This window comes from Staurois parvus, unplaced genomic scaffold (genome assembly GCF_062004578.1).
Source record: "Staurois parvus isolate SC_StPar_1 unplaced genomic scaffold, SC_StPar_1.0 ptg000852l, whole genome shotgun sequence".
NCBI lineage: Eukaryota > Metazoa > Chordata > Amphibia > Anura > Ranidae > Staurois > Staurois parvus.
In genome coordinates, this window is record NW_028318648.1 from 294,283 (window position 1) to 318,658 (window position 24,376).

General features: G+C 42.3%; 1 protein-coding gene across 1 annotated transcript in view; it reads left to right on the forward strand.

The window, feature by feature from the left end:
- Nucleotides 1-24,094, forward strand: part of FBXO30 (F-box protein 30) — a 120,172-nt gene extending 96,078 nt beyond the window's left edge. Inside the window, exon 3 of the mRNA XM_089655589.1 lies at nucleotides 23,795-24,094. Coding sequence (XP_089511715.1) covers nucleotides 23,795-24,007 — 213 coding nt within the window. The 3' untranslated portion in view covers nucleotides 24,008-24,094. The remainder of the gene's footprint in view (nucleotides 1-23,794) is intronic.
- The last annotated feature ends 282 nt before the right edge of the window (nucleotides 24,095-24,376 follow it).

The window sequence follows — 24,376 nt, forward strand, 5'->3', positions numbered from 1 at the left end:
TTATCATTAGTAGTAATCAGCTTGGATGTTTGAAAGTTTGCTCTTGCCAGGGCACTCTATTAACATGTTACGAGGATGTAAACTGCCATCTAGATAAAGAAAGGCCTGTGGGTGTGGTATATGTTTATTTCGCAAAAGCATTCCATACAGTTCCCCATAAATGCTTAACCTCCCTAGCGGTCTGATTATGACCATATTTCTGTGCTCAAAAGCGGTACATTTTTTTGCATGGAAATATGTATTTTTTTTTTTATTGTAGGCCTCTAATTTTTAGTAACTCACTGAAATCTGTCCGAACAAGAGTCTAGTAAACATCCCGGGTAGGATAAAACTTGAACCACGAAAGCATAAATTATAATTTAATAAATAATCATAAAAAATAAATGCAATTAAATAATATAATCAAACCAAAAACACTGAAATTTGAAATGTAGCGCCAAGTTTGCACATCACTGAGCAAAGTCGCAAAATCGGTTTCAGTGTCTGACGAATTTCCCCACGAATCATCACTCAATTCTGCAAGTAGTTCTAATTTATTATCGCTGTTCTCTAGCTGGTCTAAAACCGATTTTGACCTAAAGGGACGTTTTTTGGACGCCATGGACATTTCTCAGTTTCCAGGCAGAAAGCACAGTAAAAATGCACGCAGGGCACAGGACAAAGCACTAGGGACAAAATGTATGTGAAATGCTTTGATACAGTAATGTTTTACTATGTGATTTTAGTGAATGTCACTTTTTGTCATTTTCAAATTTCCAACCGTTCCATCCCCCATACGTCCCAACGCTTGCAGGGGACGGAACCCAGATGACAGATGCCGGCATCCGCCAGATTACATTGCCGGAGACACTGCAGGAGGGACATCGCGGGAGCGAAGGACAAGGTACGTGATCAAGGGATCGCAGAGCAGCGCCGCATGGTAAGCCCGAGTGTAGCTCGGGGTTACCGCTTGTGGTACTGAAACTTTACCCCAAGCTACACTCGGGAATACCGCCAGGGAGGTTAAAAAAGTTGAAAACAAGAATAAGTCCAGCTGAAAAAAAAAAAGTCAGCAACTTCAAAAACTGTAGCTGCCAACTTTTAAAATACAGACACTTAACCTGTCCCTCAGTGCAGCGGTGTCCTCACCACGGCTAGTTTCACTGGCCATCTTCTCTCCCCGACTCCGGCATCTTCCATGTGGTCAGCCGGCTGTGACAGTTTGTGGCTTCATTGTCGGGTGACCACTGCGCATGTGCGAGAAGCGCTGCGCTTTGTGAATGGCCCTGTAGTCTTCTGGGATCTGTCACGTGCCCCAGAAGACTATAGGGAGGGGACGGACAACTTCCGTTTCCGATCACCTAGGCTATCGCAGTGGAAGTGGGAGCGGGTACCTGTCAAATTCGGGTACCCACTTCCCAAAGATGCCAATCCCTAATGGGGGACAAAGAAGAGGAACTTCCCCTTTTGGGTGGCTTTACAATTGAAGTCCATTGGCATGAACCTTAGGGTATGTACCTGGATAGAAAATTGCTTACAGGAGCATGTCCTAAGGATGGTGATACATAGCGTGCACTCAGAATGGTCTGGAGTGGTAAGTGGGTGTCTGTCCTACAAACAATTCTGTTTAATAAATTAATGACACAGAGGTTGGCATAAATGGCTCAATACAAATTAGCAGGGCAATAACTTAATAAATATAGAAACTTTACAATAAGACGTCAGTAAAATAAACTGCAAACAAAGCAAGCAGAATATTAGCATGCATTAAAAAGGGTATTTACTCGAGTTAAAACTCTGGTCCAGCTACACCTTGAGTATGCTGTCCAGTTCTGATCACCAGTCCTCAGGAAGGATGTGCTGCAACTTATTCCTGGAGAAACGCTTGTGATATGAAGTGGTATACAAATATCTCAATGGTGATTCTAGCATATGGAAAAACTATTCAGTTTCAAGGAACTTAAGAAGATATGGCCACTCAGTGAAATTACAAAAGAAGTGGTTGAACCCTTAAACTGCATAGGGGGTTCTTTTACGGTCAGAGTGGCAAGGATGTAGAACTCCCTTCCACAATCAGTGGTGTCAGTAGGAATTGCTGATAGTTTCAAAAAGCTCTTAGATGGGCATCTTCGCGATATTCAGAGATTTGGGCAGTGGTATTGACAAAAACACGCACGCAGCCACACGGGATGAACTGGATGGACTAGCATCTTTATTCAAGCTTGCCAACTATGTCCAAGAAGTCAACAATGAGCTGCATACCAGGATTCTTCCTGGTATTTTTGGGATTGTGCCACGCATATATGTCTTATGGGAGCTTGGTTGCTCCTCTTTCGACATGGGTACAGCCTTGATCTTGACTGCTTGGGCCCTTACGACAAGCACTTTAGGCCATGTTTGGAAGATCATTCATCCTTCATGTTGCATGTTTGGTGATTATCAGGGCCATGGTCTTGAGTGGACCATCACTGATGGTCAGTGAGCGGACTGATTGAAGGAGTCACCCTTTTCAGGAGGGTTTTTCTCCCAACAGTGGGCAGGCACTGAACTATTCATATCTCACGGACAATGATAAGAATCTATGGTGGTGGACATGATTTAAAACAAAAATTTCATTTGCCAGTGTGCCAAAAGTCAATAGAACTTCCTTATTTAGGGAGTTATCACAAAGGTTTCAGATTTCTGGCCTGCTTTTCTCACCTGAAGTAGACTTGTCAGTCTCGATGGGGCTGTAAAACATGACAGAGGCTGGACAGCATGATAGGTGGTGTACTGCATCAAGAGGCAGGTGAGAACCTGTAGCCTTAATCTACTGAGCGGTAGAGTTGACCTGGGCTGAGCAGAATCTCCCCAACATTTTAGCAATCTACATGCTAAGAATTCATACCTCCCAGGAGGACTCAATGTTCCATGTCTTTTAGTCAAAAAGTGGTCTTTACATTCAGACTCCTTCAAGTGGATTCTGTCCCTGCACACGATTCCATAGTTAGGTCTTCTCTTGGGCAAATTACCCCTTGTTCATCCTTTTCCTTAATGGGGTGCTTCAACTTATACTCCAGATAGAGCCAAGACTTCCATAGTAGATTCTACCATTTGCTCTCAATTTCATGCTACCTCCCAGATGGGTTCACTTTAAGTCTAGTTAAAGTAACCGTGATCCATGAAAACAACTTCTTGCCTTCTTTGCAGAGATCAGGAATGAAAGCTATAAGGGACCCTTCTTGGTGTTCTGCCAAGTTCGGGTATTGATCTCCATGCAAGTAGGACTACTTAGGATGACCAGTTCCATTCGCAGGATGTCAGGCTACTTTGTGCAACTTTGGCTTCAGTGCATTTAGTGTGTTGCGTTGTAGCTGTGTGTAAAATGCACAGGTATGAACAGGGCCTTTATGTGCTGCAGCAACCATGGGTATTGATTTTTACAGTAGACTCCTGGCTTTCAGGTAAAGGTCATCCAGATGGCTTTAGATCACTTTTAGAGGGCCCAAGAGGTTCGGCTCTTCCATCCCCAACTGACTTCCAACCGTGCTACTGGTGCCTGCGGTGGCTCCTGGGCTCTCCTATTTCTCTGGAGAGTCTGGGACCAAAATAAGTTGCTGTAACATTTAGAGCAGGAGGAGCTTGAGGAACATTCATTCCCCTGTAACTAATAGACTCAGGGCCAATGTGTATTACATCAGTCTGGGTTCAGAGCTGTTATACCCAAGCTACTGTAGCTGGGGAGGCAGCAATCATGCACTCTGTGCTTTAATTAGCTGTAGGGGAGATATTGGAGGTCTAATAGACACCTGATAACTCCATAAAAAGAACCTGTTACTTGTCTATCTTATCACATAGGACCGGGCTCGAGAAATCCCAGGTCACCATGGCGGCTAGAATTTACGTCCTGGCGCCTGGGTTGACACACTACCTCCAACTGACTTCAAAGCAAAATTGCGTCCCACTGACATCAATGCAAATTTGCATCCCATTGACATCAATGCAAAATTGCGTCCCACTGACATCAATGCAAAATTGCGTCCCACTGGCCTCAATGCAAAATTGCGTCCCACTGACCTCAATGCAAAATTGCATCCCACTGACCTCAATGCAAAATTGCGTCCCACTGACCTCAATGCAAAATTACGTCCCACTGACCTCAATGCAAAATTGCGTCCCACTGACCTCAATGCAAAATTGCATCCCATTGACCTCAATGTAAAAACCAGCTTCAATTGACTTTAATGCAAAAACGTCTGTCAATAGCAATCCTATGTGAACACTCCTCTCCACATACCACTCTACTCTATCACTGGTGAGTCTGGAACGTACCGCTACAAACTCTCACAGGACCCTTTTCATAATGCCATTAAAAACACAATGCATGTGGATCACTACATATCTAGCCTGTCATGTGAATCTGTGAGATTGAAAACACATCCAGAATCATATGTGTGAACCAGAGTGACTCCATTCACACCTGGGCATTTTGGGATCGCGGTAGAATCACTGCGATTGCAAATAAAAGGCGCAGGTGCCATTATTTTCAATGGCACCTAAAACGTGGTGCAGTTTTGCCGTGATTGTCACATTGCATGAACTTTGTGGCCCAGATAGTTGCATTGACCCGGGCGCTGACAACCCATGCTATGCTAAAAAAAGAAAAACTTCACAGCACATGAAATTTTAAGGCATAACCTGTTTGGTATCTATTCAATCCCTTCTTTTGTATTTTAAGATTTTGGGTATTACATTGTGTTTTGCACTAGCATTCATTTGAATGTCTTTTTTCCTACAAATATTTGATAATTAGCTGCAACTACCACCATTTTGTTTTACAGGGCATTTGCTTTCCAAAAATATATATTTGGGGTTGTAAGTAATGTGGGACACATTAAAAATGCAGATTTTTAATGTGTGAAAAAAAATTCCTAGTGGAAAAGTCGTTAAAGACTAAGTTGACTTTTTTTTGTTCTTGTTTTTTTAATAGGTATTCATTCACAGAGTTCTGACGCAGCTGTGTGGGTGAAGCCCCACATGGCCGTGCTCTTTTCAAATTGACATCAAGTGCAAGAAGATTTCCTGTCCTCTGTAACTGGGAGGAGGTGATAGGGGGGAGAGCTGCAGGAGTGGAAACTTGTTACATGTTCCTCCCTAAAAAGAGATGGAAAGTGTAACATGTTCCTAAAGGTGAACTTATCTAGTGGTGCACCGAAATTTAAATTCTGCTACCGAAACCGAAAATTCTAATTGCACTTGGCCAAAAACCGAAATGCGCAGTTTTTTTAAAAATGAATATATATTTTTTGGAAAAAAATACTTTGATTAAAAAAAACAATATATACCCAAATTATGTTGTAATTTGAAACTGCGGTACTTAAAAATCTCCATGGGTGATGCTTTAAAAATGTCTACAGGTTAGCAGTGTAAAGTTAGAGGAGGTCTAGTGTGAGAATTATTGCGCTTGCTCCGACATTTGTGGCGATACCTCACATTTGTGGTTTGAACACTGTTTACATATGTGGACATGGCCTAGTTATGCGTTCACCACTATGTGCGAGCATGGGGGACGGGGGCACATTAAACTTTTTTTAAAAAATGTTTTTAATGTTTGATTTTTTTTTTTTTTTTTGCACTATTCCTTTTAAAAAAAATTGTAATCACTTTTATTCTTATCCCAAGAAATGCGTGCATCCCTTGTGATAGAAATAATTAGTGTCAGGTCCACTTTATGGAGAGATATGGGGTCAATAAGACCCCACATCTTTCCTCTGCAATGTAAAGTATTAGATAAAAAAAAAAGCATTGATCTAGTGCTTTGAAAAAAAAAAAAAAGACCGGAAGTGACATGACTGCGGTCCTCCAAGGGCATAGAGATGTGTGGCGGACATCTTTCCTTCACTCATCTCTATGCCCAGCGCCGGGATCAATGGTTTCTCAGGTAAGACTGAACCACCGAGTGGCAGGCGGGCGGCTTTGAGGGGTAGGGGTTTTTTTCGGCACCTGTATAGGTGCTTTTTATCATTTTGGCCGACAGCCGAAAGGGGTGTTTTCGGCCGAAACGTTTATTTTGGGGGGAAGGCCCCCTGCCCCAAAGCACCCCCTCATGTAGAGGGCATGCGGCCTGGTACGTTTCTGGAGGGGGGGTGTTCGCTCGTTCCCCCCCCCCCCCCTTCCTGACCTGTCAGGCTGCATGCTCGAATAAGGGTCTGGTATGGATACAGGACGGCTGGTGAAATAGGCAGAGGGACAGGTAAGTGGCTGTTTTTTTAAAAGTCAGCAGCTACAGTTTTTGTAGCTGACATTTACTTTTGGCAGCGTGAGTGGAACTCCGCTTTAATTGAACAAGCTGAAGTTGGAAGCTGATTGGTTACTATGCACAGCTACGTAAATCTCCCCCATAGTCTGAAGAATTCAAACCTAAGATCAAACCACTTGTTGGCAATCACTGCAAATCAGCGATTTCTTGAATTACCATCAAAAATAGTACAACAAAATAATAGGTTAAGTGACCCATCATTTTTGTCCATGTCATTTGCATTGTTTTATTATGTCAGATATTCTTTTTTTTTTTTAATCAAAAATCAATAGAAAAAGCAGATTCTTATTAAATATAGAATTAATAATGATGGATGCCAGTTACTTTGGCCAGTTTCAAGTTATTTCAGAAAAATGTGATGATTTGAAATATCCACAATTTTTTACAAATCTAGAGATTATTTATAAAAAAAAAACCCTTTCACAGAGCTATAATTTCATATTTATGACACGACTGAGAATAAAAATTAAATTTCAATACTTGAAATTATATAGGAAAAAAGTAAATAAATTACGTGTTTCTAAAGTAGACTGTGCATAAACTGTTGTAGATAATTAGAGTAATAATCTATTACGTGAAAAAGTAATATGCATGATATATGCAATGAATATATTCAGCATCCACCACATCACCCTTGATCTCTCCCTTCCTTATGACAGCGGGCAGGGCTCCCCACACCCACTGTCACAATTTGAAAACCGTGCAGCCATGCGGGGCTCCACCCACGCACCCATGTTCATTCACAGAGTCTTGTGAGTGAATGAACCACTATCATAGAAGCAGACCTCTTGTAGTTCTCAATTAACCATTTCCATACCGGGCACTTTTACCCCCTTCCTGCCCAGGCGATTTTTCAGGTCTCAGCGCTCTCACACTTTGAATGACAATTGCGCGGTCATACAACATTGTACCCAAACTAAAATTTTATCATTTTCTTCACACAACTAGAGCTTTATTTTTGTGGTATTTAATCACCACTGGGGTTTTTATTTTTTGCTAAATTAACAAAAAAAGACGAAAATGAAAAAAAAAAAAACACATGCAAATAAATAATTGTTCTTCATAAATTTAGGCCGAGATGTATTCTGCTACATGTCTTTGGTGAAAATAACCCAAATTAGGATGTATTTTTTAGTTTGTAGGAAAGTTATAGTGTTCACGAACTATGGTATAGATCTGAAAATTGATCAATCCTGAAGTACTGACGGCCAATCTAATTTCTTGAGGTCCAAGAATGTCAGAACAGTACAGATATCCCCCAAATTACCCCTTTTTGCAAAGTAGACAGTCCGACGTACTTCATAAGAGGCATGGCGAGTTTTTTGAAGTTGTATTTTTTTTTGTCAGAATTTTTCGGAAAATGAAAAAATGTAAAAAATTAATTTCACTATTTTTTTTTTTATATACTGTCACCAGTGCAGTACAGCGTCGTCATATAACTGGCATGGCGGTGATCAGGGACACTGGTGACTGTATGAAAAGAAAAACAACATTTTTATTTTTTATTACTTTTTTTTTTTTTCATATTTCACTATGACCAAAGTAGTACAATGTTACCATAGTAACATTGCACTACTTTGGGGAAGTGATCAGTATTTTTTTATTTTTTTTGTTAAAGAATTACTTTGCTATAAGCAAGCACTTACCTGAATGACATTGATTCATCCAGGGCTTTTTTTTTTTTGTGCTTTGCTGTGATTTGGCCACGGCTAATCACATGATACAGCTGGGCTGTGACCATTCACAGCTAGGCACACTAGTATACAATGGATGGCATGAATGAAGCCATCCATTGTATACAACTGTCATGTGACCTGCTGTGATTGGTCACAGCAGGTCACATGGTACCGGCAATGGGGCTGGTACTCAGATCTGTCATTGGCCGTGTCCGAGGTACACGGCTGGTGACAGATCGCGCCACTGTGCGGCTCTGCAGGCGCGCAAATTGCGCATGCCCGTGAGAACGCCATATGGCGTCAACCCGGAACGCTGAGGAATTTTGCCAGCCACCATCTGGCCATAGGCCAGGCGGGTGAAGGTTAAGTACCAGTGCACCGGGGAGTGCTCACATAGTTCTTTGATCTTCCTGAACTTCAGTAACTGCCAGACTGTATCGGAGCAAGACATTGGACCCGCAATCTGCTGATCACAGGTGCAGTGCTTTACAGACTTCTAAGAAAATAAAATAATAAATGCACATTTTTTTACCTGCTAAGAAAGTGCATTTAAATCAATTTTTTTTTTTTTTTTTTTTTTTTTTTTTTTAGTCTTTGAGAGCTAGAGGACTAGTATTTTCAGGAGGTTAACAGGCACAGATGTTCTTTAAAGTGGTTAGTGTGGTTACCAGACAATTACCAAAAGTTCCCAGAAATAAGTGGGTTCTGTGTCTGGCAAGCTCAAGGCAAATACTGAGAGAGCAGTGGAAGATTAACCCAGATGTGGGGACTGAGAGGGTGGCAGCTATGGAATGTAAGCTTCCATAACATGCTTGAATTCTATGCCTACCTAAACCACTGCCTACTCGCTGCAAAATCCTTTTCTCTGCATTCATTGAAAGACACAGTTCTACTAAACTGGGTATACAGGTGAAACTTGAAAAATTAGAATGGCATGCAAAAGTTCATTTATTTCAGTAATGCAACTTAAAAGTTGAAATATAATATATGAGATAGACTCATTACATGCAAAGCAAGATAGTTAAAGCTGTGGTTTGTCATAATTGTGATGATTATGGCTTACAGCTCATGAAAACCCCAAATCCACAATCTCAGAAAATTAGAATATTACATGCAATCAATAAAACAAGGATTGTACATAGAACAATATCAGACCTCTGAAAAGTATAAGCATGCATATGTACTCAGTACTTGGTTTGGGCCCCTTTTGCAGCAATTACTGCCTCAATGTGGCATGGCATGGAAGCTATCAGCCTGTGGCACTGCTGAGGTGTTATGGAAGACCAGGATGCTTCAATAGCAGTCTTCAGCTCTTCTGCATTGTTTGGTCTCATGTCTCTCATCTTTCTCTTGGCAATGCCCCATAGATTCTCTATGGGGTTCAGGTCAGGCGAGTGTGCTGGCCAATCAAGCACAGTAATCCCACGGTCATTGAACCAGGTTTTGTTGCTTTTGGCAGTGTGGGCAGGTGCCAAGTCCTGCTGGAAAATGAAGTCAGCATCCCCATAAAGCTCATCTGCGGAAGGAAGCATGAAGTGCTCCAAACGCTCCTGGTAGACGGCTGCGTTGACCCTGGACTTAATGAAGCACAGTGGACCAACACCAGCAGATGACATGGCTCCCCAAATCTACACAGACTGTGGAAACCTCACCCTGGACTTCAAGCATCTGCAGTGTGTGCCTCTCCATTCTTCCTCCATACTCTAGGTCCTTGGTTTCCAAATGAGATGCAAAAGTTGCTCTCATCAGAAAAGAGGACTTTGGACCACTGAGCAACAGACCAGGTCTGTTTTTCATTAGCCCAGGTAAGACGCTTCTGACGTTGTTTGTTGTTCAGGAGCAGCTTGTTAAGAGGAATACGACATTTGAAGCCCATGTCCAGGATCCGTCTGTGTGTGGTGGCTCTTGATGCACTGACTCCAGCCTCAGTCCACTCCTTGTGAAAGTCCCCAACACTTTTGAATGGCCTTTTCCTGACAATCCTCTTCAGGCTGCGGTCATCCCTGCTGCTTGTGCATGTTTGTGGAAGTGCACAATGTGGAAGTGCAAAATGGAAGTGAAAATTCCACACTTTTCCCTTCCACTTAACTTTCTATTAATGTGCTTTGATACAGCACTTTGGGAACGTCCAACTTCTTTTGCAATTACCTTTTGAGGCTTTCCCTCCTTATGGAGGGTGTCAATGATGGTTTTCTGCACAACTGTCAGGTCAGCAGTCTTTCCCATGATTGTGATTCCTACTGAACCAGACTGAGAGACCATTTAAAGGCTCAGGAATCCTTTGCAGGTGTTATGGCTTAATTAGCTGATTAGAGTGGGACACTTTGAGCCTAGAATATTGCACCTTTTCACAATATTCTAATTTTCTGAGATTGTGGATTTGGGGTTTTCATAAGCCATAAACATCACAGTTATGACAAATCACGGCTTTAACTATCTTGTGTTGCATGTAATGAGTCTATCTCCTATATTAGTTTCACTTTTTAAGTTGCATTACTGAAATAAATGAACTTTTGCAGGATATTGTAATTTTTCGAGTTTCACCTGTACAGTATAGCTACCTGCAGGAGTAGGTTGCAAGGTGCACTAAAAAACAAGACGTCCCAGGGGGGTAGCACTTGCTGGTGGCCACAGCCCCCTCCACAGCTGTGGACATCCAAACTATGGGCCTGGTCACTATCTGGATGCATATGCTCTGAGGATGAGCGCAATAAAGTGACAATAGTGCATAGTCTTAAATTAGACTAATAACAGTAAGATAAACGCACATTATAAACGTATAGCAGTCCAAAAAGAGACACGTTTTACTTGTAAGTGCCTAAAACATCCAGTGTCTGGGGATAATGGTTGCTTCTCACTGGAGTTGCATGTATAAGGTGCTCATGACTTCTGTGGATAAGAAAAGAGGTGTGCTTGCACTCACCAGATGCACAATTTAATTGCACATATATATGACACTCAGTGGGGAACTAGTGGTCATCTAGGAACCGGTTTGGATGAGGCACTTCTTAGGTACTTAGTATGCCTTGGGAACGGACTCCAGACCTCTCAGTGGGACCCTCACAGCAAACTGGGACAGCTCCTTGGTTTCACTTACACCCGGCTTCCAATCAGGTCAGCATCAATGGAGATCCACCTTTAAGCAGCTTTATATCCAGCAGGGGCCGCACACTCCCGTTCCATCATTGTCCCTCTGATATCACCCCCAGAACCAGCATAGAAGACCCTGAGCTGGTTCTGGGGGTGATATCAGAGGGACAATGACGGAACAGGAGTGTGCGGCCCCTGCTGGATATAAAACTGCTTAAAGGTGCATCTCCATTGGTGCTGACCTGATTGGAAGCTGGGTGTAAGTGAAACCAAGGAGCTGTCCCAGTTTGCTGTGAGGGTCCCACTGAGAGGTCTGGAGTCTGTTCCCAAGGCATACAAAGTACCTGAGAAGTGCCTCATCCATACCGGTTCCTAGATGACCACTAGTGTCCCACTGAGTGTCATACATGCGCAATTAAATTGTGCATCTGGTGAGTGCATGCACACCTCTTTTCTTATCCACAGAAGTTACGAGCACCTTATACAGGTGAAACTCGAAAAATTAGAATACTGTGCAAAAGTTCATTTATTTCAGTAATGCAACTTAAAAGGTGAAACTAATATATGAGAGAGACTCATTACATGCAAAGCAAGATAGTTCAAGCCGTGATTTGTCATAATTGGGATGATTATGGCTTACAGCTCATGAAAACCCCAAATCCACAATCTCAGAAAATTAGAATATTACATGCAATCAATAAAACAAGGATTGTACATAGAACAATATCGGACCTCTGAAAAGTATAAGCATGCATATGTACTCAGTACTTGGTTTGGGCCCCTTTTGCAGCAATTACTGCCTCAATGCGGCATGGCATGGAAGCTATCGGCCTGTGGCACTGCTGAGGTGTTATGGAAGACCAGGATGCTTCAATAGCGGCCTTCAGATCTTCTGCATTGTTCGGTCTCATGTCTCTCCTCTTTCTCTTGGCAATGCCCCATAGATTCTCTATGAGGTTCAGGTCAGGCGGGTTTGCTGGCCAATCAAGCACAGTAATCCCACGCTCACTGAACCAGGTTTTGGTGCTTTTGGCAGTGTAGGCAGGTGCCAAGTCCTGCTGGAAAATGAAGTCCGCATCCCCATAAAGCTTGTCTACAGAAGGAAGCATGAAGTGCTCCAAAATCTCCTGGTAGACGGCTGCATTAACCCTGGACTTGATGAAGCACAGTGGACCAACACCAGCAGATGACATGGCTCCCCAAATCAACACAGACTGGAAACTTCACACTGGACTTAAAGCATCTTGCAGTGTGTGCCTCTCCATTCTTCCTCCATACTCTTGCATCTCATTTGGAAACCAAGGACCCAAAGTTGCCCTCATCAGAAAAGAGGACTTTGGACCACTGAGCAACAGACCAGGTCTGTTTTTCATTAGCCCAGGTAAGACGCTTCTGACTTTGTTGTTCAGGAGCGGCTTGACATTACAATATGACATTTGAAGCCCATGTCCAGGATCCGTCTGTGTATGGTGGCTCTTGATGCACTGACTCCAGCCTCAGTCCACGACTTGTGAAAGTCCCCAACACTTTTGAATGGCCTTTTCCTGACAATCCTCTACAGGCTGCGGTCATCCCTGCTGCTTGTGCACCTTTTTTTTTTCCACACTTTTCCCTTCCACATAACTTTCTATTAATGTGCTTTGATACAGCACTTTGGGAACATCAAACTTCTTTTGCAATTACCTTTTTGAGGCTTTCCCTCCTTATGGAGGGTGTCAACGATGGTTTTCTGCACAACTGTTAGGTCAGCAGTCTTTCCCATGATTGTGATTCCTACTGAACCAGACTGAGAGACCATTTAAAGGCTCAGGAACCCTTTGCAGGTGTTATGGCTTAATTAGCTGATTAGAGTGGGGCACTTTGAGCCTAGAATATTGCACCTTTTCTCAATATTCTAATTTTCTGAGATTGTGGATTTGGGGTTTTCATGAGCTGTAAGCCACAATTATCACAATTATGACAAATCACGGCTTAAACTATCTTGCTTTGCATGTAATGAGTCTATCTCATATTTTCGTTTCACCTTTTAAGTTGCATTACTGAAATAAATGAACTTTTGCACGATATTCTAATTTATCGAGTTTCACCTGTATATGCAATTCCAGTGAGAAGCAACCATTATCCCCAGACACTGAATGTTTTAGGCACTTATAAGTAAAATTTGTCTCTTTTTGGACTTTTATACGTTTATAATGTGTGTTTATCTTACTGTTATTAATCTAATTTAACACTACGCACTATTGTCACCTTATTGCGCTCATCCTTAGAGCTCTGATTTGTTTATCACCTGTCACTTTACATTTTTAATTTTATATGAGATATATTAATATTTGTGTTTTAGCGCTGCATTTTTTTATCTATATATTTTTATGGATTTATAGGTTTTTCCTTATGCAAGCTGCTTGTATCTTTATTTTAAGAAGCGCTTGTTTGGATGCATATGGTTGGTTAGTTCCTTCAATCACTTGCAGTTCCTTGCAAGTTTGGCTTTGATGGCACGGGTTGCTTATGGGGCAGCATGTGGAGTTTCTTTCCTTGAGCTGCACATGACCATCCAGCCTGATAGTCTGTCACAGTGTCCCCTTTACAGGCCTGAAGTACCTCAGCTGTGGCTGGTGGAAGCCTATTGTAACCATGAGGGACAGCTGCAGAGTGTGCAGTAAATATTGTTCCCTATGCCCCCCTCACCCTTTCTGTTGTCCCCCCCCCCCCCCTTTCCTTGTTCCTTCTCTGAATTACATTGTGGTAAATGTAACTTGCCTTAGGGGAAACCCTGAAGCCTCAATACAACTGGGCTAAGGGGTCAATGGAGATATGGCCCAGGGGTTCCCATTACTGGGCTTGCTGCTGGAGCTAATAATGCAGTCTGAGTACTTTTGGAGGCATTCCCTTTTAAGAATGCTGGAAGGCAAGAATGCAACAGAGTGTCTTATCTGACCTGTGATGGCTTCAAGTTTCCACAGGTTGCCACTGGAAATGCAGCAACCTTGGTAGTAAGGGCTGCAGCTCCTGTGGGAGTAATGGATGCTGCCATCTTTTCGCAGGGCTTTTGCCTCGAGTGCCATTTTTCAGACAGCAAAAAAAGAATTGTAAACGCTGCAGGGATGTTCACGCGAGGCTACACACTACTGCTCACACCAGGGCGTCACTGCCAGCAGGGTGTCTGTGAACGGCTTCCATGCTGTGCTGTATTGAGAAGTCTGCAAGCTACTTCTGCTGGGTGGCCTTCAACTGCTGTAACCAGAACTGCTGCCCTTGAAGCCCTAAGTACTGCTGTTGGGGGGGGATTCCGTCTCAGTATTTGTCAGTATTGCAGGAGAAACATGTCGGAGAAAGGGGGTTTTCAGGCTTGCATGGGGGGCCTGCAGGACACGGATCCCTGTTTTTTTTTTCTAAATTTGGTTCCTAAGGGGCTGTGGGGGAGTCATTCTAAAATACCTGTAGGCAGATGCCTACGGTATCACTTCCATTTTTTGGGTTCCTACCCTCAGATTGCCTGTGGATTCCTTGGCAGACATTTTGGAATGCTTTGTTTTCCTGGTGGAATGTGGTTGTAACCAGACACAACCAGGTAATCTTGTCAGAGCAGCTGACACAGGGCTTAAAGCATGTTTGCGATATGGCATTGAGCTCTGGTTCCTTGGCATTTAAGGCTCTCTGCGGTCATCTGCAGGTTGCTGTAGTGTACATATCGGTGGCATATATTTGACTAAATAAACGTCTCAGAAAGCTCTTATGAATATGCCGTTCACAGCAAATCAACTATGTATTTGGTGTGACGCTGGTGAACCTCACCAGAGGAAAAAGCACCTTATTGACTTATCTCAGGATTCCCATAGCAAATCCTGGCCTACCTTTTCAGTCCATAATAAAAAAATTATGCCCACAAAGCCCTCTACCCCCCTTAGGGAGCAAGCATCCCTGATTGTTCAAGCCTGCTAAATCCACAGAGAGGCTGCCCTTCTTTGTCCCTCTGTCCAGCTTAAGGTGGGGGGGGGGGGGTAGATTTCCTGGACTACTAGCTAACCCATGTGTTCAATGGGTTGCCAAAGTGGTAGATTTTGGGTGCAAAATCAAATTTCATACACCTGCACAAGTTTAACACCTCTAACTCTAACCTGCAACTTTCTCCTCAACAGTTAGCAGGATTGGTAGGTAGGTGGTGGGGTTTTTTTTAATCTTACAATGTTCAAGAAGAACTGAAATTGTCCAATTCTGGTTCTCAAAATATGTCAAAATTGTAAAAACCTGACAGTTGAAGATGGAGTTTATCTGTTTGGAGGTGGCATCCCTGAATCGGGGGGGATCATAGTGTGCATTTACCAGAGGCAGTGGTGCCTTGTGATAGGGAAGCAATACCAATTTTTAGCCTTGCTTTTTGGTCACAGTCTCCTCAGCCTTGATGTCAACAGAGATATAGATAGATAGAGATATATACAGTCATGGCCGAAATTGTTGGCACCCTTGATATTTTTCCTGAAAATCAAGTATTTCACACAAAAAAGGTATTGCATTAACACATGTTTTGCTATACACATGTTTATTCCCTTTGTATGTATTGGAACAAATATAAAACAGAGGCAGAAAAGCAAATATGACATATTGTCACACAAAACCCCAAAAATGGGCTGGACAAAAGTATTGGCACCCTTAACTTAATATTTGGTTGCACACCCTTTGGAAAACATAACTGAAATCAGTCGCTTCCTATAACCATCAATAAGCTTCTGACACCTCTCACCCGGAATTTTGGACCACTCTTCCTTTGCAAACAGCTCCAGGTCTCTCTTATTGGAAGGACACCTTTTCCCAACAGCAATTTTAAGATCTCTCCACAGGTGTTCAATGGGATTTAGATCTGGGCTCATTGCTGGCCACTTCAGAACTCTCCAGCGCTTCTTTGCCATCCATTTCTGAGTGCTTTTTGACGTATGTTTGGGGTCATTGTCCTGCTGGAAGACCCAGGATCTTGGACGCAAACCCAGCTTTCTGACACTGGGCCCTACAGTGCGACCCAAAATCCTTTGGTAATCCTCAGATTTCATGATGCCTTGCACACAGTCAAGGCACCCAGTGCCAGAGGCAGCAAAACAACCCCAAAACATCATTGAACCTCCACCATATTTTACCGTAGGTACTGTGTTTTGTTCTTTGTAGGCCTCATTCCGTTTTCGGTAAACAGTAGAATGATGTGCTTTACCGAAAAGCTCTATCTTGGTCTCATCTGTCCACAAGACGTTTTCCCAGAAGGCTTTTGGCTTACTCAAGTACATTTTGGCAAACTGTAGTCTTGCTTTTTTATGTCTCTGTGTCAGCAGTGGGGTCCTCCTGGGTCTCCTGCCATAGCGTTTCATTTCATTTAAATGTCGACGGATAGTTCGCGCTGACACTGATGCTCCCTGAGCCTGCAGGACAGCTTGAATGTCTTTGGAACATGTTTGGGGCTGCTTATCCACCATCCGGACTATTCTGCGTTGCAATCTTTCATCAATTTTCCTCATCCGTCCACGACCAGGGAGATTAGCTACAGTGCCATGGGTTGCAAACTTCTTGATAATGTTGCGCACTGTGGACAAAGGCAAATCTAGTTCTCTGGAGATGGACTTGTAACCTTGAGATTGTTGATATTTTGCCACAATTTTGGTTCTCAGGTCCTCAGACAGTTCTCGTCTCCTCTTTCTGTTGTCCATGCTTAGTGTGGCACAGACAGACACACAATGCAAAGGTTAAGTGAACGTCTCTCCTTTTTATCTGCTTTCAGGTGTGATTTCTATATTGCCCACACCTGTTACTTGCCCCAGGTGAGTTTACAGGAGCATCACATGCTTGTAACATTCTTATTTATCCGCAGTTGTGAAAGGGTGCCAATACTTTTGTCCAGCCCATTTTTGGAGGTTTGTGTGACATTATGTCGAATTTGCTTTCTTTCCTCCCTTTTTTTGTTTTGTCCCAATACACACAAAGGGAATAAACATGTGTATAGCAAAACATGTGTTAATGCAATACGTTTCGTGAGAAATACATGATTTCCTGGAGAAATATCAAGGGTGCCAACAATTTCGGCCATGACTGTATATATATATATATATATATATATATATAGCTAGGGATAGAAGGACATCCATTTGTCCACACCTTCACTCTGAGAGTTACGCACATCACCCTTCTAGTCAGGCCACCATTATCACTCTGTGATAATCCAGACCAATTTTCAGCCTTCACTGCTTTCACACTTTGAATGACAATTGCTTGGTCATGCAATAGTGTACCGAAATTAAATTTTTATAATTTTTTCACGCAAATAGAGCTTTCTTTTGGTGGTGGGTATTCACCAGTTTTTGTTTGTTTTTTTTTTCTTTTTTTTTTGCTAAAGAAAAGATCAAAAATTTTGTTTGTTTTTTGTTTCTGTTGCAAATCAAATGTAAATATTTCTTCATACATTTAGGCCAAAATGTATACTGCTATATTTCTTTGGTAAAAATAACCCAGATCAGTGTATACTATTTAGTCTGTAGGAAAGCATCTACAACCTTTTGGTGTATATATATTTGAATATCAATCAGTACTGACTATCTAATTTCTTGAGGCCCAAAAATGCCAGGACAGTACAAATACCCCCAAATGACCCCTTTTAGGAAAGTAGATAGTCCAAGGTATTTAGTTAGAGGCATAGCAAATTTTTTGAAGTTGTAATTTTTTTTGTCACAATTTTATTTTTTTTGAAAATGAAGAATTTTTAAAAAAATAATTTTTCTTCACAATTTCTTACATTCTGTCACCAGAGCAGTGCAACATCATCCTATAACTGGTGTTGTGGTGGTCAGGGACACTGGTGACAGAAAAAAATGAATGATTTTTTTTTCATATTATATTCATTGATGGACACAGCTCTTCTGAATCTCGACCACTCCTACACTAGGCAAAAAAAGAACACAGCACCGCCTATGGGCAGTCCTAGCTGTTATAAAACCCCTTCACTGCTATACGCAATTTAGTTTTTTTTTTTTCTGCCTAGTGTAGGAGTGGAAACTAGCTCCCTGCTGGGACCTGTGTTCCATTGTTTTGTTTGTTTTTTTCCTTGGAATTTTCTGTAGATATATTCATTCAACAGCAGGGCTGGGCGACGGGCTGGATAATATAGATCCAGTGGTCACCCCAGTCTGGCTAATGAGCACACGTAAGCAGCTAGCTCAACGGTCGGTCGGCCCAACATGCCCCATCCTGGACCAGGGTGGCCAGCGAGTTAAATATCTCGCCTGGACACATATGACTGGGTGCCAAATCTGTGTCCGTGTTACCCTGGTCGACCACCCCCCTATTTCGGTGGTGAGGTGGTTCTCTCGGGAGTGTTACCCGCAACCTCTATGGATTGGCAAGTGGATGCCTCCCTCCCCCGGCTTGGGCATGCATAAGGGTGCGGGTCCTCTCTGGGGTGGTTGTCCCTGCGGGATTCTTCTCCCCTAGAGGGTCAGTTTCTACTACCCCTTTTTCCCCCTTGCCCCTCGGGGCAAACTGATGTGGGGTATTATGTTCCCTTAGTCCTCCCGGGCCCTGCATGACTTGGGTGTTGCTGCTGGGATGCCAGGCTGTAGGCCTTTGTGTGGTTTCCCCTTACTGTAGGCAGTGTCCATACCCCCATAGGTGCACTGCTGTTTGGCTCCTTCCTCCCCCTTCCTTGGACTGCTATGTACTCCCGGGAGCTGCGGGGGACAATGCAGTGTGGCTGTTCATGCTACAATTTTAGATGGTGGGGGGGTGGGTGGGGATAGCTCCCGCTTTGTCTGGGTGTTTGTTTTTGTTCCCTCCCGTGGGTGCACTCATTGCGCGGTCAAGCTCTTCTTCAATTTGGGCTGCGGCTTTGCTGCCCTTTAGACCTGGTGGTGGTGCCGCTGATTTGTATGTGGGCAGTCGCCCTGTCCTGGAGAAGGGCCTTAGAGAGGTGACAACCTGATGGACACTCTGAGCTCCAGAGATCCTGTATAGAGATGGGACTATGTTCCAAAAGGACAACTATCCACCGATCTGGGCTCTATAGCATAGTGGCTTTTACATATTTTGACCAGAGCAATGCAGTGTTACCATATTAACAATGTCCTGCTCTGGGAAGATGATCAGGTTTTTTTTGTGTTTTTTTTTTTTTTACACAATATGAGGGCTTATAACAGTAATAAACCGTTATAAGCAACTATTTTGTCTGTTTCAGTCGTTTTTTTATTGCAAATTTTCTCTTTACAAAAAAAAGGGAAACGACATAAGTGTATAGATGCTTTGATTGTATCATCCATAAAATTACTGAGATTCATACATAGAAGGAAAGACATACAGTTGTGTTCAAAATAATAGCAGTCAGACATCACTAACCTGATCAATCACTGTTTTTGGTAGAAATGATATTTCTACATGGCAAATAATTTACTAGCAGGTGTAGTAGAGTAATAGAAATCCAACAGACCCAACAGTCATGACATGCATTCTGCTGATTCTGTGTAATTGAATCACTAATTGAAAGGGGCATGTTCAAAATAATAGCAGTGTGGAGTTCTATTAGTGAGGTCATTCATTCTTTGAAAAACAGGTGGCAATTATTGCCCTTATTTAAGGAAGGAAGGCCGCAAATGTTGTACATGCTAGTTACAGTGCATTTCTCTCTGAAATTCTGAGGAAAATGGGTCTGTCAGTGATGCAGGTGTGACCAGAAGTGTGTGGACTGACACAGGGAAACGCAAGCTTCAGATATGGTATAAATAAGACGCTTTATTAAAGACTAACAATACAAACATAAACGCAGTGCACCAAACCCCAAGCTAACACAATACATACAACAAGGTGAAACAAACCCAAACCTAAACTGATACAGATACCCAGGTACATACACATGTAGAGCACAACGTAGTTAGGCAGGCCTATCGGGCAGGTAGGTACAGGAGGTACAGGAGGAGCAGGCGGAGAGAATGGTCAGGGTCACAAGCCAGGGATCAAAACAGGAGAAGTCAGCAGAGGTCAGGATCAGGCAGGGTCGGCAACAAGTCAGGCAGAAACAGGAACAGGAATGCAGGTTACAAGATACAGGGGCCCATGGAAAAACACACACACCAAGGCACAGACTGCAGGTCTGGCCATCCCTTAAATACACCTGCAATCAGCCCCAGGTGATGGCTAATTGCCGAAGTGAACCTCTGGTTGTTGAGAGCACCCGCTGGCCAGCCCTGGTACTGCAGCCCACAAGGCAGGTGAGTCCCACCACTATTGGCAAGTCCATTCCTGACAGGGTCGTTCCAGACATTGTTCAGAAGAACAGCGTACCTTGATTAAAAAGTTGATTGGAGAGGGGGAAACATATAAAGAAGTGCAGAAAATGATAGGCTGCGCAGCTAAAATGATCGCAAATGCTTTAAAATGGCAACCAAAACCTGAAAGACGTGGAAGAAAGCGAAAAACTACCATTCGAATGGATAGAAAAATAGCCAAATGGCAAGGACTCGGCCAACAATCAGCTCCAGGAAGATCAAAGAAGGTGTAAAGTTACCTGTGAGTACTGTTACAATTAGAAGACGCCTATGTGAAGCCAAGCTATCTGCAAGAAGCCCCTGCAAAGTCCCACTGTTGAAAAAAAGACGTGCTGAAGAGGTTACAATTTGCCAAAGAGCACATTGACTGGCCTAAAGAGAAATGGCTCAACATTTTGTGGACTGATGAAAGTAAGATTGTTCTTTTTGGGTCTAGTGGCCGGAGACAGTTTGTCAGACGACCCCCAAACACTGAATTCAAGCCACAGTACACTGTGAAGACAGTGAAGCATGGTTGCGCAAGCATCATGATATGGGGATGTTTCTCATACTACGGTGTTGGGCCTATTTATCGCATACCAGGGATCATGGATCAGTTTGAATACATCAGAATACTTGAAGAGGTCATGCTGCCTTATGCTGAAGAGGAAATGCCCTTGGAATTGGTGTTCCAACAAGACTACACCAAACAAACACACCAGCAAACGTGCAACATCTTGGTTCCAGACCAACAAGATTGACGTTCTGGAGTGGCCAGCCCAATCTGTAGATCTTAATCCAATAGAAAACTTGTGGGGTGACATCAAAAATTCAGTTTCTGAGGCAAAACCAAGAAATAGAGAAGAACTATGGAATGTAGTCCAATCATCCTGGGCTGGAATACCTGTTCACAGGTGCCAGAAGTTGGTTGACTCCATGCAACACAGATGTACAGCAGTTCTCAGAAACAGTGCTTATACAACTAAATATTAATTAAGTGATTCAAAGGAAAGCAAAATCTTCAAACATTTTTCAGTTTATATAGTGAATATTTGAATTTGTAAAGAAGAATACAAACACTGCTATTTTTTTGAACAGTCCAATATTCACTTTTCTTCAATTTTTTTTAGAGGAACAACACAAATTTGATATATTTTTCTTCATGTTTTGATTTGGAATAGAATGTGTAGTGTTCCCAATGCATTTGTGTATATGGAAATAAAAGCTATTAGAAGGATTTTGAGCCTTATTCACTTTTTTCAACACACTGCTATTATTTTGAACACAACTGTATATGGATAACTAGATACACAGGTCTATCCCCTCGGGGGTGAGCATAAGCAACCATTTTTTTATGAATTAGATCTATTTATTCTGAGTGTACTATTGTGATTAGCTGTGATTGGCCACAGTTAATCACGTGGTAAAGATGGGCTGTGATTGGCCATGTCTGTACCATGTAATCACTGTGACCAATCACAGAGATCAACACAATAGTACACCATAAATGGCTATGAATGGAATCCTTTTATTGTGTACAACTGCCATATGATCTACTAGGATTGATAAATGCGGCAGCGGCTTGGTACAATGAAAAGGGCACAACGGGTGACAGATCGCGCTGCAGCACGATCTGATCCTGGGAGAATGTCATATGAAGTTCACCCAGGATAGCAGCGCTCCCACTGTGCTGCCATTTGTCTATAGGCTGGACGGGAGGTGGTTAAACTAGTACAGTATTGTTACTGTTACAAAAATACACCTTTCGAGAATATTAGAGATATTTTGCTGCTAACACAATCTCAAAGTGGCATTCCTAGGGTCCATCACTTCGGCACGTAGGTTATCAGAACTGGTGAAGTTGTCCTGCAGCCTCTGTATTGGATGCTTCAGTATAGGGGTAGGCAACCTTGGAGAAGTGGAGATTTGCCTGAACAACATGAAAGCTCAATGATCACCAAGGTTCAGCACCTGGTTTTCATTTTTTTTAAATAACTAGCAAGGTCTAACTGAATAAAAAAACTTAGAAATATCTAATAAAACAAATGTCACTGTAAGAATATAAACTTGGCTTACTTTACAAGTGGACAGTGTCAGTCAGTAGAGCAGTGGGCGGCTTCAGTAGGGCAGTGAATGGTGTGTGGACGGTGTTAGACAGTGGACAGTGTCAGACAGTGGGGCAGTGAACGGTGTCAGCCAGTGATTTAGGGAGGCACAGAATTCAAACATGTTATACAAGTTTACATTCCATAGCTGGCCACCTCTCTGTCTCTTTAATTCTGGTTGAACTTTTCACATCTCTTTTTTAATACTTAGTCATTTGAGCTTGCCTGATACAGACCCCTGTTAATTATGGGGCTGTTGCTAATTGACTGCCTTAATGAAGGTATGTGGCTGTGAGTTTTAGAATGTTAGTCTTTTGACTTTCAAACTTACATATTCACTTAAAGTATAACTAAAGGTGAAACTTTTTTTTTTTGTTTTGTTTTTTGTTTGTTTTAGGTTTGGATAGAGTGGAGAAGGGATTAGAACACCTGTCAGTTTTTATAGCTGTCTACCCCTGTTAAGGAGATTCACCCCCTCTATTTGTCCTGTTTACTGTTATCTATCATTGAAAGTAAAAGAAAATATAAAATGTTTAATTTTCCCTAGGAAAGTAAGAGAGGAGACCTCTTCCAATAGAGACACAAGTTCTGCTGACCTGGGGGTCCCCAAGGAATTCGCTTAATTTGCAAGGATTTCCTATCCCTTCCTGTTTGGCTGTGGGACAGGAAGTGAAGGGAAATCTCTGCAATGGGACACAGATTTAAAATAAAACGGGTTATAACTCTCCAAAAGTGAAGGAAAGTTTTGCCTATATCTTTACGTTACTGTTGGCTCCAGTAAAAAAACATATACTGGTAACATGCCACTCTGTCCACCGAGAGAAGCAAAAAAGAAGTCCCGTGAGCCCTGGCTGCTTCTTACACAAAGTGAACAACCAATACCTTTCCCTCACCTGATAGCACTTGCTGCTAGACAATTGACTGCACAGCATGTAACAGTTTTATGAGAAGTATAAAGTGGTTACGCATGCCAGTTATTTTGCTCTGCATAGGTAAATCACAAATTCTCCTAAAATGCAAGAAGAAAGATTTTTTTCTTTTACAACTTTTTTTTTTTTTTTAATAGACTGCTCCAAAATTTACAAATAGTGTGGCACCTCTAACTTGTGTGCGACACAGGAAAGATGGGGGGGGGGGGCTGTGGAATGAGACAGAGCTTTACCCCCCTCAGTACTTGTGTAACTGCCCCCAAAACCAAATCTATTTTGCATGATTGATATATATGTAAAAAAGAGGTTACGCTTCAGAGTGTGCTCCTCATTGGGGTCACAGCCCAAAATAAAATGCCGTAGGGAATACAGTACTGCCCCAAAATAAAGCAGCATCCTACTTTAATTTAACATACTTTTTTTTGTACTTATATTTTCTTTTTCCTTCCAGGTATGGCGCTTCAGTACAGCATTCAGCGCAGTGAAGGAGTGGAAATTTGCAGATGTTGTCAGCATGGCTGACCATTTGAAAAAATGCAGCTACAACACTGTTGAGAAAAGAGAAGAGGCTGTTCCTCTTCCATGTATGTGTGTGACCCGGGAACTCACTAAAGAAGGACGCTCACTTCGATCAGTCTTGAAGCCTGTCTGGTCTTCAGACTGAACACAAACACCAACACTGAAGCACCATTTTAACCTTTGCTTGGTTTTATTTTGACACTTTCATATTTAAATAAAAAGCCACAATGTCTGTGTGTGTGCGTGTGTGCATATATATATGTGTGTGTGTGTGTGTGTGTGTGTGTGTGTGTGTGTGTGTAAAATATATATACACACACAGTATATCTCAATGGCTTTTAGAAGTGATATTATTTTATCAAAATCAATAGTTTGTGTGTAAAAATGCCTTAAACTTTGTGGAAATTTGAATGTCGCTGGTAATAGACTTGAATATTATGGAAGTGGTAATGAACATAGCCATTGTTGCTGACCCTTCATCTTTTATCAGCGTTTACTTATTGGTGCTTTCTAA